Source organism: Misgurnus anguillicaudatus, chromosome 3 (genome assembly GCF_027580225.2).
Source record: "Misgurnus anguillicaudatus chromosome 3, ASM2758022v2, whole genome shotgun sequence".
NCBI lineage: Eukaryota > Metazoa > Chordata > Actinopteri > Cypriniformes > Cobitidae > Misgurnus > Misgurnus anguillicaudatus.
Window position 1 is genome coordinate 11217612 of NC_073339.2, and position 16533 is coordinate 11234144.

Sequence of the window (16533 nt, forward strand, 5' to 3'; positions counted from 1 at the left end):
CAAGTGCGCCTGAAAAAATGGTCTTGGGTGCGGTTCTTGTGGATGGTTCTTTTTACAGTTCTTTTCTGATGAATGATTTTAAAAAATGCACCACAATGGCTTAGCGGTTCCCCAAAAACCCTTTAGTTGGGTGTTAAATTAGCTTACATTACCTTTTTTTTTTTGATTGACGTCAATGTTTTTTTTTTTTGGATGATGTGAACACTATTTTCCAAACACAGGTGCACACCCGCGAAACACACCCAAGTCCGCCTGAAAGGTGGTATGGGGTATGGTTCTTGGTACGAATTTTCTCTGTTGATTGATTGAAAAAAGTCTCTCTTAGGGGTGTTTCACACTAGCACACTAGATGTTTTCTAAACGATTGGACTATTTTCCAAACTCAGGTGCACATCCACAAACCGCAACCAAGTCTGCCTATAAAAGGTGGTATGGGGTGTGGTTCTTGTGGACAGTTATTTTTATGGTTCTTTTCTTATAAATTATAAAAAATTGCACCATGTTGGCTAAGCGATTCCCCAAGTACCTCTTAGGGGGGTTTTACACTAGTGCGTTTTTTGTCTTACAGTTTTTTTTCTAATGAATGATAAAAAATTTCACAACGGTGGCTTAGCGGTTCACCAAGTCCCTCTCAAAGGCTCATTTATAGTTGTGCGTAGGTCCACTGGCATAGCCGCGACAGCGTAGGTTCCGCTTCGGTTCTCATTTATACATTGCGTCATCGTCCACAAACACACCCGCAGACCGCTGGTAGGCAGTATCCACGCATTTTACCACAGTAGCAGCGTGACCGTCAATGTAGACGTAGTACCTGTAGCTTGGCAAGTTAACCAACAAATGAAGAAGAAACAGCAACTTCTTGTGTATGATTTGAGAAAACCAGCAATAATGGAAGTAAATAAACAGCGACTTTTGTTGCAGTTTGAGTTAAATCACTCCCCAACTTTGCCCATCTTTGTTTTCACCGTCACAAACGAAAAAAAAACCTATGACGTTTTTTAACCTGACGGGAGGGGTTCTGGTGGACCAATCACAGTGCTTGCGGTTCGCGTAGAACTGACCCGCTGTAAAAAATTTGACAACAGACAGGCGCAAGTGGGTTCCTGTATTTATTCTTTGACAACAAAACTAACAAAACTAAAGGTTTAAGTAAAAAACTAAAGTGATGCGGACTAGAAATAAAGTCCCGTTGTTATGCATGTGTAAGGGTCCGCATACTGTGCACGTGCAAATAAACTATGCTTTGCAAGGCTGTGCGTTTGAACGTGCATGTGCGCTTAAAATGCATGTACGTTCGCGCACACGTACACTGCACACTGTACTGTATGAGCTAAATTTGGATTTAGACATTTTCTGGAATGGGCATCCTTGCTGGTCTCTATGCAAATACTGTGTTGTTTTGAATATTGTATATCTATCCAGTCGTTGGTGATGAAAGGTTAGTGTGCAGGCAGCGAATCAAGAAAACATCAACAGACGAAAATCAAACCGTATGCTGTGCGATGTTTGGCAGGGAGGTCAGGAAAGCTTACACACAACAACAGCTATGCTGACGTATGAGTGTGACTTCAGGAGTTATGTGTGACCTTCTGTATATTTACACGTCTTTCCAACTAATGACATGTATAGTGACTATACTGTAAATTACTGTAGTCACCACCAGACTGCTCTGCATAAGCTCTTTAGTTCGCTCTTCATAGAAAATAGTATTTGAAGAATTTTTTTTGCCTGTGTTGTTGGATTTACTTATTTTTATTACTGACAGCTTTTGGTGCATGGAAGTAGTATTTTAATGTATTTGAATTTGTTGTAGTTTTTAGAAAACCAAAAGCATAACTTTTACTTCTCAGTAAGAAGTATAAGTCTTTTTTTGGGTGAAATATGCCTTAAAGCAAAAATACCATGGTTTCACAGTGTTGCGGTTTTGTTATTGCAAATGTGTTATTTTCAAACAACTTTTCAACTGGACACAATACATTTTATTTTTAAAGGAATAGTCCACCCTTTTGCCATATTAAACTATGTTATTACCTCAACCTAGACAAATTAATACATACCTATCTTTTTTCAATGCGTGCACTGTCCAGCGCGTTGTGAATTAGGGGTGTCAACAATAATCGATTCGGCTATGCATCGCAATGCGTGCATGCATGATTCAGCATTGATGCAGCAAAGTGCCATAATCGATTATGTCACTGTTTATTTTCTGGCCTCGAGTGGACAATAAAGTTGTGAAGTTTCAATTACTTCTGGGGGCATAACAACAACAATCAAGATGGCTGAGGTGGAGAGAGATGACAGTGATAGATGGGTAAACAAAAACGCACCCATAGTTTTCCATGGAAAGTGGACATATGGGCACATTTCGGATTCTACGAAGTTAATGGGAAACTAGACAAGACTTACGCTGTGTGTAAATTCTCATCTTAGGTATATAATTGTCTTAAAGCTGCTAAGCTTCCGTTTTTGTTGAGAATAGTTGCACTTGACTGATTAAAAATTTGCCTTGTTGTGTTCAGTAGAATTCTGATGCATCGCAATGCATCGTAGAATCGAATTGAATCGTTACCTGGTGAATCGTAATAGAATCGAATTGTGAGGGCAGTACCAATGCACACCCCTATTGTGAATGTGTTAGCATTTAGCCTAGCCCCATTCATTCCTATGGTACAAAAAAAGTTGTATTTTGTGGCACCATACTTACTGGTATAACTCCTCATGTAACAGTCTTTAAATAGGGAAAACATGGAAGTGTTTGGTGGCTTCCCTGTGTGGTACCATGGGAATGAGTGGGGCTGGGCTAGATGCTAACACATTCACGACGCGCTGAACAGTGCACGCATTGAAAAAAGAAAGATAAGTTGAGGTAATAACATAGTTTAATATGGCAAAAGGGTAGACTATTCCTTTAAGCAGCATACAACATGTATGCAAGGTAAAAATAAGCATTTAAATTATAATATTCGGATACATTTGTTTAATATGTTTCTCAAAGAAATATCGGAGACACAGGAGACTTGAGCAAAAGCATCCATTTCTCTCCATTTACTCTAAAAGTAGGATAGAGAAATAACTAATATATTATAAAGATATTATATGTGAAATAAAAACATTGTAGACAGCTAAAATCATTCAGATCTGCTGAAAACATTCATCTAATAGCTAATACAAAGATCTTAATGCACTCGCACCCCTCAAAATGTGTTAAATGGTCTGAAAAGGTCCCAACATTGTAATGTTGAGTTCTGCATAAATATTTTGTTCCAGTAAAAATCGACTGCTTATATTTTCAATTACCTGGCATTAAATATGTTTATTTTCTAATCAAATAACTTTAGTCCTCATTTAATTTAGTTTATTTCTAGAGGGAAGGCTTCCACTTACTCATCGTCTATACTCATCTCACCCGATGCAACTTCTGTAATATTCCCTCTTGAAGGAAGCACAGTACACACAAACACGTCAACACACACGAGTGAAAGCTTGCCCTAATATTTCTTAAAAAATACAAATCTGAATTTGAACCAGAATTTTTTCCCAATTGGTTTGTTCTGAACAGAAACAGTATTTTAACGTTTCCGGTTTTCGGTTCGACCCTAAAATTGACGTTACTGAACCGGTTAGAACAAAAAATAAAGTTCCTGGACGGGTTAATAACGTTCCATGTCAGCTGTGGGACATACAAATAAGTAGGCTGATCATTGGGACATTAAACTAAAATTTTTAGTCTACATAATTTCCCTTAAGTCTCTATCTTGTCATCAAACATTAAAAAAGGCTACATTATGTAAGTGGCATAACTATTCTGACAAGCCTACATTTGTTAAGTGCATTTAAACACACGCACACACACAGATGGATGATGAATTCCAAATGGCGCTTCGGGAAGAAGATGCAGCATAAACAGTAGCTCCACATAAAGTGAAAGTTATGTTGTTTTTCAGTGCTTTATTGGCCAAATGTATTTTACACAGTATGAGACACAGTAGTGCAACTCTCTCTCAAGTTTACACATCAAGAGTTCTGATCTTTGAAGGGCATAGGGATAATCACGTTTGATTGGAGTTGGACCGGACACATTCAACAACATGTGCGTCTGTGCGTAAATAAAATTGCTCACTTTAGCGCCTTATTGTGGTTAAATTGTTTAAAAGTGTTAACATATGCAAGCCTTTGAAACACGTGCAAATTATCAACTTTCACCCTATTTAAATTTGCATATTAATCCGCAAATTGCATTGCGAGCCGAACTGTGGGTCGTGATCTGTACGGATCAACTGCGATCCGTTACACCACAAATTAGTATTAAAAAAACATCTTGAGAAACTTGGTAGCCTACAATATTTACCTCTTATGATTGAGCATTATGGCGCTTTTCCATTGCATAGTACCCCACGGTTTGATTTAGTTTGGGTCGGATCAGCTTACTTTTGGGAGCTTTTCCATTGGGTGCAGTACGTAGTACCCGATACTTTTTTCGTACCACCTCGGTTGGGGTTCCAAGCGACCCGAGCTGATACCAAACGTGACGCGAAAACACTGCAGATCACTAATTGGTCTGAGAAAATCGTCACAACAGCGTCATCGCTATAATGTAGATTAGCTTTACCTGTGCTAGCTTGCGCTGTCTCGAGCAAACATGTTGTCATCTGTGCTCTGCTATAAGTTCCCAAACACCCCTTTAGCGATGAAAAACATTCACAGGTTGAGAATCAGGAACACCATAACAGTTTTTTCCAAACTTGCAGTTTGTGGCGGAACATTCGCAACGAGAACGTCAGCATTACATGCTTAAAGGAACAGTATGTAGGATTGTGGCCAAAACTGATATTGCAATCACAAAACTTGTGGCTAAAACTGGTATTGCAATCACACAACTGGTGGCCAATACAAAATGACAACATAAACATCAGTTGAGGGCTGCGACTCACTTTTTAAATGACAATATCCTGGCCGGACCACTGTTGTCAGTGATATAAGTATTTGAAATGAAAAGGATTTCTTAATGTCTAGTGACACATCAGGGCCATTTTATGATTAATTGATATAAATTTCTTACATACAGTTCCTTTAAATGCAACTGTAATGAGGCTCAGCTGAGAGCCATCGACTGACGCCGCGGTGTTTAAACAGAAACTGTCATGTGAGACAGAGGTAACGTTAGTGATAAACGCGATATGCAAACATCTATATGTTGTGGCCAATTTTTATTTTGTGGTGGACTAAGAAATAAATAAATGTATGGGAATGTACAAGGACGCTCTCACTTATATATATCATAGCAGTATGCAGCGCAAATATAATGACACGCCTATAATCCCTCCCACTGCGAAGTGATACCAAACTCGATGGAAAAGCTAACCATGCCAAAGTGAGGTGAGCTGACCCGACCCAAACTAAACTAAACCATGGGGTACTCTGCAATGGAAAAGCGCCTTTAGAGACTTGGGTTTGAGTATGCTACTTGCTGGTGGCTCATTTCTCCAATGAGTCAACGACTACCGGAAGTGAACTTCATAGAGTCATATTAGACAGAAATCTTGTCAAAGAATGAAAAAAATAACGGTATTAACCGGTTACCATTATTTTAAATAAACGTCTCTGCTCCGGAACATATATTTTTTGAAACTTTCTGGTTTCATTTCTGTTCCATGCAAAACATCAAAAGTTTCTAGTTTTCGTTCTGTGAACCGGTTCAAAACCTTGCTTTATTTTCCAGGAGCTGACCACACTGAACTATTTAAAGCTTTTGAATGAAACAGACAAATGCACATGGTTATGTATAGTATGTATGTACTACATGCATTTGTCTGTTTTCATGTCTGAAACTATTCCCCCTCCCCTAAAACTCCCATCTGTTTCATCTGTTTCACCTCTCTCTCTCTCTCTCTCTCTCTCTCTCTCTCTCTCTCTCTCTCTCTCTCTCTCTCTCTCTCTCTCTGTACTGAGCCCCAAGTCTTGCAAAAACAGAATAGCTAGTCTGACGTCACACTGAACCCACTCTGCCATGTTAAATGGGGACTAACTGACCCCATTTCAACAGATCCCTCTCACTCCGGTTCTCCCTCTGCACATCTGGGTCTCACACTGGGATGAGAGGGAGTGACGAGGTCACAGGAGAGAAAAGATTCTTCGAGGTTCCTCTGCATGAGGCCCTACAGTAAGACATCTAAACTGCCGCTTTTCCAAAACCAATTCCAATTGTATGCAATCGAGCTGACATGAGATGTAACACAAAATATATTGTGCTGTGCTTACTAACAATCTACAGCAGGCTTCCATTGCAAGGTTAGGTAAACAGTTTGGCGAGGTTATAAGTAATTTGGCGATGCTTTGTGGTAAGACGGGGGTCTTGTTTTAACTCGGAGGGGGCCTTTGACAGTGGATCATTACAGTACAATGACACACACACACAGAGTATAATTCAATAACATTATGGCATTATTGTGGGGATTTGCACAAACAAACTGCATGACCCCAAACAAACCATTTACAGTACAGAACCTCCTATCAACAATTTAGTCCACTTTGATGGACTTCATGTTCCTATAAATAAACGCTTTTTTTAAGGATATCAACAGTGCTTTTAGCTTATAGTTCATATTTCAAGTGTGCTAACATTTTATTCATGCTTTTTAAATTTAAATGATGCATTTCATTTCCTGGCTTTTCATTTTCAATGCTTTTTGGTTTTGTAAAACTATGTTAAAAGGGACACAACTTTTTAAAGATATGAATTAAATCTTTGGAGTAACCAGAGTACATATGTAAAGTTTTAACTCAAAATACCATATAGATAATTATAGCATGTTAAATTTGTTATAATTTGCCATTTTAAATGTCCTTTTACATGCAAATGAGCTAATGGAATGCAAACACTGATCACCATAATGGTGATTATGCTGTCAATTATTTTCTCTCTCTCTGCACACTAAATGGCATTGCCGTAGATTAAAGGACGGTATTATTATAAGATCCACTCCTGACATCACAAGGGGAGCCAAATTTCACTGACCTATTTTTTCACGTGCTTACAGAGAATGGTTTACCAAAACTAAATTACTGGGTTGATCTTTTTTGACATTTTCTAGGTTGATAGAAGCACTGGGGACCCAATTTAATAATTTAAATACTTTTGAGAATTTTCGCCATTTTTGTTTTCTTAAATTAATTTACAAACGCATTAATCACTTAGCACCTGAGCCTCTAAGTTCATTTGTAGAGAGACAAAGCAGCATTTGAGTCACTACGGGTGTCACAAACCATGACTGTTAAATACCATATTACAGGACCAGTTTTGGTCAAACGACCGTGAAGAGCTCCAAACTCTGGAACTCATTACCATCTGACATTAAGACTGTATTGGATTACTTCCAGGTTAAAAAACTGGTTACAAAATAAACCAAAGGTGTACTCATTTTTAATTAATGTATATAGGTAAGAGTGGTTTGATATATGTGTGTGTAGTATGTACATTTTATGGATAAATTTCATGTGTAAATTTTATTGTGTATAATCAGGGATAGGAGACGCCAATATATCATGTAATATCATTTTAAATTGTAATAGTAAAGTATGTACATTTTATTGTATTTAAAGCCCAACCAGGGACAGGAGTTGAAAATTAGCATTTGCTATAAACTTTTTATGCAGCATTTTAGTGACAAGCTTGCTTTGAGACTATGTTCGTTTGCATTGTCCCTGTCAAATAAATAAAAATGAATGAATTATAGCACTTAAACATGGACAAAGTCAGATTTTCATTATTATGTCCCTTTTAATGTTTTAAAGTCTTTGTAAGAGTTTAAGGATCTGTGTTACATTAACATTTCATGCATTTGGCAGACGCATTTATCCAAAGCAACTTATCAGTATGTGTGTTCCCTGGGTTTGAACCCATGACCTAATGTAAAATTGAACCAGGTGAACTACAAAAACGTGTATGGGTGATTCTCACGAAATCCAGATTTAGAAGACCAGAATCAGATTTTTTTTTTTTTGCACGTATAAGATTAAGGTCTGAACTTACTATAACCATTGTTTTTAGTGGTTTTAAAAATATTTCCTATAAATTTTTTTAAATTTTTTAGATTATCATTATCAAAAATTATAATTACTGCAACATGATATTACATCAAATATATGCATTTACAAACTCATGTTTCGGTAATGAGAACTAAAAAGTTGTCTAGGTACTATGAAAAACTAAATTTTAACTTTTATATGGAGAGAAAAAATAAGAACTGCTTACCTGGTAGCCATCTTGAGTGTCACAGTCAATTATGTCCCTTCCAACTAATTTTTTTTTGAAAATGTCAGTTCCTTGAGGGCTTAAACAATGATTGAAAATTGTTGCGGAGAATACGAAAATTTTTCTTGGACAAATTTATATTCCTTATTATTGTCTCTACATTTACCAATGATCACCAAATATCACATGTTTCTTTACTGTAAATGTTTATAGTATAACATGCACTAAAGCTTTTTATTATTTTTTTTATTATAAATATTTCCATGTCAAAGAACCCAAATCCAATCATGGACACGTTTCGGTGTTGAAAATTTCCCTCTTAAATGTGAAAAAACAAAAAACAAAATTGGTTTGTATGATGTCATTTGAAACCATGTGCAAAATAGTACGTGAAGAGATGTTTGTAACTGTATGCTTCTTATTTTGATACTCTTACTTTGTATTTACTTTTTTTTATCAAAATCATGACACCTCATAAGTCTAATTTCGCAAGAATCACCCGTATGCTTTCCGTTTATTTGCTTTTTTTGTAAAAAAATATCATTGTGATTTTATTCCATTTACGAATTGTAATTCCATTAAGAATTGCCAATATGCCACACTTTTATTTCGACAATACACCCAATAAACCCATCAGATTACATCTCTTTAAGACCCTGAAGACCTCAGATTGGCTTGTTAGGTCTAATTCCATAGGAAGAGACCATCTTGACAAGCAGATGGACACATAAGCTTCCAATGGGCATCGGTTTCGCCTAAATCTGCCAGAAAACTGTCTTCTTACAACAAGCACTTATGTCGGTCTAAATACAGGAACCACCTGTTCTGAAGTTTAGCACCAAGAGGATTAGATCAATTGCGAAAAATCATGGTGAGACTGACACGCTTCATTAGCCGTAGATGGGAAGCCCTGAGGTCTTGGGTCTTCCAGGCTTTGGCTAATGAAAGGGGAAGTTACAACGGGGCACTTTACAACTCATTTACTAATTTGCCGTTTAGCAGACTATTTTATCCAAAGCAAGCTACAGAACAATTACTATAGGGCTAATCCCCTGGAGCAACCTTCTGGCTAAGAGCCTGGCTCAAGAGCAACCTTTAACAACAACCCATTAATGCACATTTGATCGAAGGTCAGCCAAAAGCAACTACAGTGCTCCTACAGTATAGCTCCAAAATTCAACGCACACAGAGATATGGGTTCGAATCCCAGAAAATGCATGGACTTTGGAAAGAGTGTGTGCCAAATGCATACAGTAAATGTACTTTGTAGATTTGGATTTAGATTTAAACCTACAATCTTTATAATACAAGCCCATTTTTTTTAAACCATTAGATGACACCAACCCATAAGCCAGACATTACCCATTACATTAGCCTTGGCTAAAACCAAAGCACATCCTACACATCCATCAAGCTCTCCAAGAGACAGCTCATTTCTGCCTGTACAGACTCACTGTTGCCTACAAGCTAAAATCTCATTTCCCAGCTGCTTGGGTAGTTTCCACCTGCTAAACCCCCAATTACAATGAGAAACAGACATCCAGATGTTCAGACTGACAGAAGACGAGTGCAACCGTCCTGAATTAGTCTATTTAGGTAATCAGGTGACATCTCCAGCACAATTAATAATGACAGATTTTTGATGTAGAGCACTGAGGTAGCAGTGCAAAGGTCATGCGTTTGATTCCCAGGGAACACAAATACTAAGATAATGTAAACTTTGTTGCTGTAAGTCGTTGTGGATAAAAGCTAAAACGCAGTGGTTCTGTGGTATTCTTACAAATATCAAATTTAACCTTATGTAGCATATGAGATTCATTGAAGTGACCAATGCATCAAAAGTAGTGGTGGATCAATTTGGCCAAAATATCTCTAAACTCTTTGAGAAATGGAAGTACATGACTAAAGTTTACGTTTAATGCGATGTAACTCTGGCGGAGGATAAACAGACAGCTGGAATTGCTCACAGCGTCACATCAGCTGGTGGTCAGATTATTATCCAAATGTTTGCAGTTTTCAACTGTGGATGTGTACACAAACAGCAAACAGATGATGAATGAAAAGACAAATAATGCAACACAGATCTAATAATACTGTATTTGGGTCAAATGAGTTTCATATTTCTACACAGAGTGACATAAATCTGAATTAAGATCTAATAATAGACCCTTATTGTAGCTGAACCGTCAACCAAAAAATCTGGTCGAGTATGTTTGCTTATTCTATTTTTGTGGAAACAACTGACGAAATGATTGGAAGAAGTTAAATAAAACTTAAACACCTGTTAATGATATTAGTTTCAAAAAATACCAGTGGGAAATGTTTACTTCTCCCAAAAATATTTTTCCACTTTTCTCCCAAAATGCTAAAATGTGCTGAGAGAATATGCAGACTAACTAAATATAAATACTGTACTATTCTGAACTCTGAACTGAATACAAACTAAATCTGAGAATTAAAGGCAAACTACACTGTTTTTGAAAATATACTCATTTTCCAGCTCCCTTAAAGTTAAACATTTGATTTTTACCGTTTTAGAATCCATTCAGCCGATCTCCTGGTCTGGCGTTACAATTTTTAGCATAGCTTAGCACAATCCATTGAATCTGATTAGACCATTAGCATCCCGCTAAATAATAACCAGAGAGTTTGGATATTTTTCCTATTTAAAAATTGACTCTTTTGTAGTTACATCGTGTACTAAGATCGACGGAAAATTAAAAGTTGTGATTTTCTAGGCAGATATGGCTATGAACTATACTCTCATTGTGGCGTAATAATCAAGGACTTTGCTGCCGTAACATGGCTGCAGCAGGCGTAATGATATTACGCAGCACCTGAAAATAGTCCCCTTGGTAACTTTCAATAGTAGTGGAGTATAATATCATTACACCTGCTGCAGCAATGTTACAGCAGCAAAATCCTAGATTATTACGCCAGAATGAGAGTACAGTTCCTAGCCATATCAAGCTGGAGCTAGAAAATTAGCTTTTTTTTTTCAAAAAAAGAAGACAAACTTTTAATAAATGGTGTAACCTTCCTGATTTTGGCAATGTGCCTCGGTCAACATCATTGTAGGACAACATAACAACCAACTAATCAGTTTGGAAGAAAAATGCCCTGTTCGCATTACAGCAACAGGCAGAGACAAAGAGACATAATCCTATTCATATTAATGGAAAGCTGGTGATTTCCAGCGACTAGGGTTAGGCGATATCTACCAAATTGGCATCAAACGATGTCTACAATGAAAAACATTGTAAAGTCCGAGACCCATTCCCGCACACTGTTTGAATGTAATTAAATCGTGATCGGGAACAACTTCGTTATGTTATTATTATCTATTTTTTTTAACTATTTAAAGTAACTATACTCTCATTCTGGCGTAATAATCAAGGACTGTGTTGCCGTAACATGGTTGAAGGAGGCGTAACGATATTACGCAATAGTCCTCTGCTATTGAAAGTTACTAAGGGGACTATTTTCGTCTGCTGCGTAATATCTTTGCGCCTCCTGCAGCCATGTTATGGCAGCAAAGTCCTTGATTATTACACCAGAATGAGAATATAGTTCCTAGCCATATCTGCCTAGAAAATCGGAACTTTTAATTTTTGAGTCAAGTTTTAATAGGAAAAATATCGAAACTCTTTGGTTATTTTTGAGCGCGATGCTAATGGTCTAATCAGATTCAATGGATTGTGCTAAGCTATGCTAAAAGTGCTAGCGCCAGACCCGGAGATCAGCTGAATGGATCACGTTGGTAAAAAAATGGTAAAAATCACGTTTAACGCTAGGGGAGCTGGAAAATTAGCATATTTAAAAAAGTGGAATGTCCCTTTAAGATTTTTTTTTTTTAGGGCAGGTTGCGTGGGGTGGAATCACAATGTCGGCTCAACATTGTGATGTCTGTCAGCCAATGGCGATGGATGATGGCATCATATATTGGCCAACCCTACCGGCAACACAAGCGATTGTAACCATTGGTGACCGGATGGTGCGTGTCCAACGACGAGACAAAGTTGAAAAACCTTCAACTTTATGCAAATGATGAGCGACTTTCGAGAGCAACTGCAAATGGGAGCGAAGCATAAAGTTCATGTCATCCATCTTTCGTAATTTCCTGAGATGACGGTTACTTGTTTATAAGTGTTACTAGGACAACAAGAATTAGGATATCCTTGAAATACACGGGTGACACAAGCTGGTAGTGTGCACACTTAGAACCAGGGTTTAAATGGTACTACACCACTGTTAGGGGCGGTTCACATTTCGTGTCTTTTGCGCCCACAAATACATTATGTTGAATGTAGACACGTGGCAAGCGCTTCTCAAATAGAGAGCAATGCGATCGCAACACGCATGCTCTTTTTGGGCCACCCCGACAGTAGAAAATACTTCAACTTTTCAGAATGCTGCTTTGGAAGAAAGGAGGAAAGTGGCGCTGTTGCCTTTTCTGAGCGGTTTTAGATGTGAATTGTGAATCGCAAAAAATGAAGTTGAAGTTAAAAAAAAATTCATGTCAATTCAACCTACTATTTTAAGTTTTAGCTTGTGAAAAGTCGACATAACTTATAAAATCAAGTTGAAATTGTTGAACTTAAATTTTTTAAGTGCATATATGTAGATTTGACAAAAATGCTGCATTTTTTTACAATGTATGGTTAGGTGTTGGGTAAGTGATTTTTTTCCTTTGGTAAGGGTGTTTATTCTGGAATGGCATGAAGAATAAAAAAAGAAATATGTTAAAATATGAAACTATGTTAATATCTGTTGAAATCTCTCATTTGGCAAAAAAAGGTTGACCATAAATCCTTTAATTATTTAAGAGAAAAGTGCTTTTGATATTTAAACTTAATGGATGCGTTTGAAAGTGAACTCCAGTACAACCCAACTGTTAATAGTTTTTGCAAATGGATTTTTATCTGTAAAGGACTGTACATCTGAAATGATTGAAGTAAAAGCGAACTAGCTATCTCAGAAATGTTCTCATAGAAAACGATCGTGCATGTAAAAGCAGAAAGTAAACAGCTCAAAAAATGGAAAATGTTTCAAAAAGGGATGTGTGTGGGAGAGGCCATGGAAACTCCAATGCTAAATTATATTTATATTACATTAGTGATAAACAGACAATGTGTGTAAATTTAGTCACACAAACATATCCTAGTTTCCTACGCTATGGAAACTCTTAAACTTGTCATAAATCTAGCAAAAACAGTCTAAATGTCACATATAATTATTTAAACACACATTCATAAATATACACATCAATTTTCTAAAGGAAAAAGAGTCAACACAACCTCTGCACTGAGGACACTTTAACCTGATGTATTTCAATATATCTAAAGAAATGCACTGTTTTAAAGAAAAAAGCACCATGCCAGCTGCTAAACATGAACAGGTTAACGTTTTAACTTTCTACGCACCCCAAGCTTTCATTCGGACAAATTGCCAGGAACCGCTCTGGCACCGGCATGCAGTACAAATGCGCATACTTTCATTTGACGTTCCTCCAAAATCCACCACTTATTTCCAAAACCTTTACAGCTGACACCCCCGCAGCTCCGCAAACCTCTGAGTCACGTCCAAATCTCAAAAGAAACTCAGCCGTGATGCAGCCGAATGCAAAAAAGCAAGTCATTCACTGCTGCAGGAACACGGAGGGCATGCCGAGTAGTGAGCGGGGCGGTTGGTACAATTCGGTAAGTAATGAGTAACTCAAGTTTAAGACTGAGGTGACATTTAAGAAACAAAGAAATGTTCTTACCTGACTTCCGTTTGGATCCATAATCCCTGTAAAACAAGCAACAGCAGAAAGACATAGTGAGTTGCAGTAAATCAACGTCCTGCGGTAGACAGCTGTCACACAGACATACACACACACACACACACACACTACAGATCCATTGAGAGCGAGATGTGTGTCGGGACAGGGAGCAACTTAGTGCGTTTAAATGGGTGTGTGTTATGAGCGAAGGGACCAGCTGCTATCTTGACAATATCTGATCACGTGACCCAAACATAGCCGTGGCTCTTTCCATCCCTTCATCCCCCGGTCATCTCATCTGTTGGCTCCGGGATAAAATGGGAGGATCCCTTAACACGCCCCAATCGATAGATTGGTGAATGACGCTCAGCTGTGACTTATCCATTAGAATTCAAATCAAGTTAAATGGTTAAAGAGAAAGCACGAGACAGGATGTAGAGATGTATTCGTGGAGAACCAATACAATGCAATTTACCAAATGTGACACAAAATTCAATACTATGACTTGTAATTGGCTGGACACTTTTCCTAATATTCGCTAAGCCACCGCCATTGTGGTCTGAGTTAGATATGGCCTGGGTCCCTCCTTCATATTTAAGATGATTTATAACCATTTACCATGTTAACACTTTCACCCCCATTGACGAGTTATCTCGTCAATTAAGAGAAAACATTTATATGAAAAAAATGTGTTCCTGATTAGTTTTCATGGTTATCAGTAATACCGATATTATTATCAATTTTTTTTTAAATTGAAGCAAAAAATTATTTATTAATTTTACACTCTGTGTATGTTTTGATAATTGTTCTGAATCTGATCTCTAACAAAATTCCTACACAAAAATGCAAATATTTTAGCTGAAACATTTTTCGCATTTTGTTTGTTTGTTTGTTTGAAAGCAAAGAGTCTGTTCTTTCATTTGTACCGAGCCCTAAGGTGACATTGGAGAAAAAAAAATCAAAAGTTTAGTTTAGTTCATGTGCTTACATAAAACTTTTGCGTGCTCATGTGAAACTTTTGCGTGCTCATGTGAAACTTTTGCATGCTCACGTGAAACTTTTGCGTGCTCACATGAAACTTTCATGTGCTCACGTGAAACCTTAATGTGCAGATTTTTTTTAAAAAGTAAAGTTTCACGTGTGCGCACGAAAGTTTCACGTGTGCACACAAAACTAAACGTGATAGTTTCACGTTCGCACGCCAAACTAAACACAAAACTAAACGCAATAGTTTCACATGCACACGCAAAACTAAACGCGATAGTTTCACGTGTGCACGCAATAGTTTCTCGTGCGCACACAAAACTAAACTTTATTTAATTTTTTCTCCATGTCCCCTTAGGGCTCCATACATTTGATATATTTGTATGTTTATATATTTTTAGAATAAAAATTTCCTGGAAGGCATTTTGTAAAACTTTTGTAAAAAGCACAAAAAAAGGCTGGCGGGGAACGAGTTAAAATCGTATGTCTGGTCAGTTAGAAAGATAATAGCACACTAGAAAAGCTGTACTTCAAGGTATAATTTGCTGTTTCATAAATATTATAGTATATGCGGTTAAAAGAAATTACGTGCATCTTCTGACGTACATATTTGCGTACTCTTTACATGTAGGTCGCGCATGCGCAAACAGCAGAATGTAGTATTTAGCCCAGGAGATGCATTGCATTTTGTTGCAATGCGCATGCGTTGAACGTCTGTGTACACGTACGACTAAACTGTACTTTGCAAGGCTGTGCGTTCGACCGTGTGCATACATTTGCTAACACGTAAAAACAAACTATACTCATAAAAGTGGACATGTAAATGTTAATGTAAAGTTTACTGCTTTTTGAAGTTGTGGCTACAGTTACTATTTGAAATCACAGAAGATTAAATACTTTATTACATAAAAATACATTTTACGAATGCACTCGGATCCTACAACACAACAAATAATGGCTGGTATTCCCCCAGAAACCCCTCAGGGTTTATATCCACATTCCTCTCCGTCCACCCCGAAATATGACAAGCCTTCCATCGTTTCTCATTCCTCTCATCTGCAAGCATCTCAAGCGTCTTTTCTCATCCGTCCTCAGCTCAATCTCCTCCTTTGTGGCTCTCGTGGAGGAATGAATACGCTCTTTTTCTGCCCGCCGCAATGATGTCACCAAGAACGCGTTCTAAAATGAGCTCCTTTGTCCGTAACAAAGATGGGACACTGTCCTAATAGCCCTAAATTGGAAAGATCTGCTATCTAAATGGCATAAAAGGAAACAGCCACCATTAAGAAGTATATGGGTTGTGACATTTATGAATACGTACCGCTTGTGTCCTAAAAGAACAACGGGAAAATTCCCAGCACAATCTTATTATAAAAAAATCCATTTATGCGACTATTCACACAGAGTCTGAAATCAAAGTGTCGCTTTATATGATTGTTTTTTTTTGGGGGCATTTAAAATCCATAAATTCATATAAAAGCGACATATATTATGAAAAATGTTTGTAGAGATACGCTGATACGTTTTTTAAAAG

The 16533-nt window shown here is 37.4% G+C and overlaps 1 protein-coding gene across 7 annotated transcripts in view; it reads right to left on the minus strand.

The window, feature by feature from the left end:
- sh3pxd2aa (SH3 and PX domains 2Aa) overlaps positions 1–16533 on the minus strand; it is a 166285-nt gene that overhangs the window by 57512 nt on the left and 92240 nt on the right. For all 7 annotated transcript variants that reach the window (XM_055204579.2, XM_055204574.2, XM_055204577.2 and 4 more), the window contains one exon: positions 14016–14041. In XM_055204579.2, the coding sequence (XP_055060554.2) occupies positions 14016–14041 (26 nt within the window). The remainder of the gene's footprint in view (positions 1–14015; positions 14042–16533) is intronic.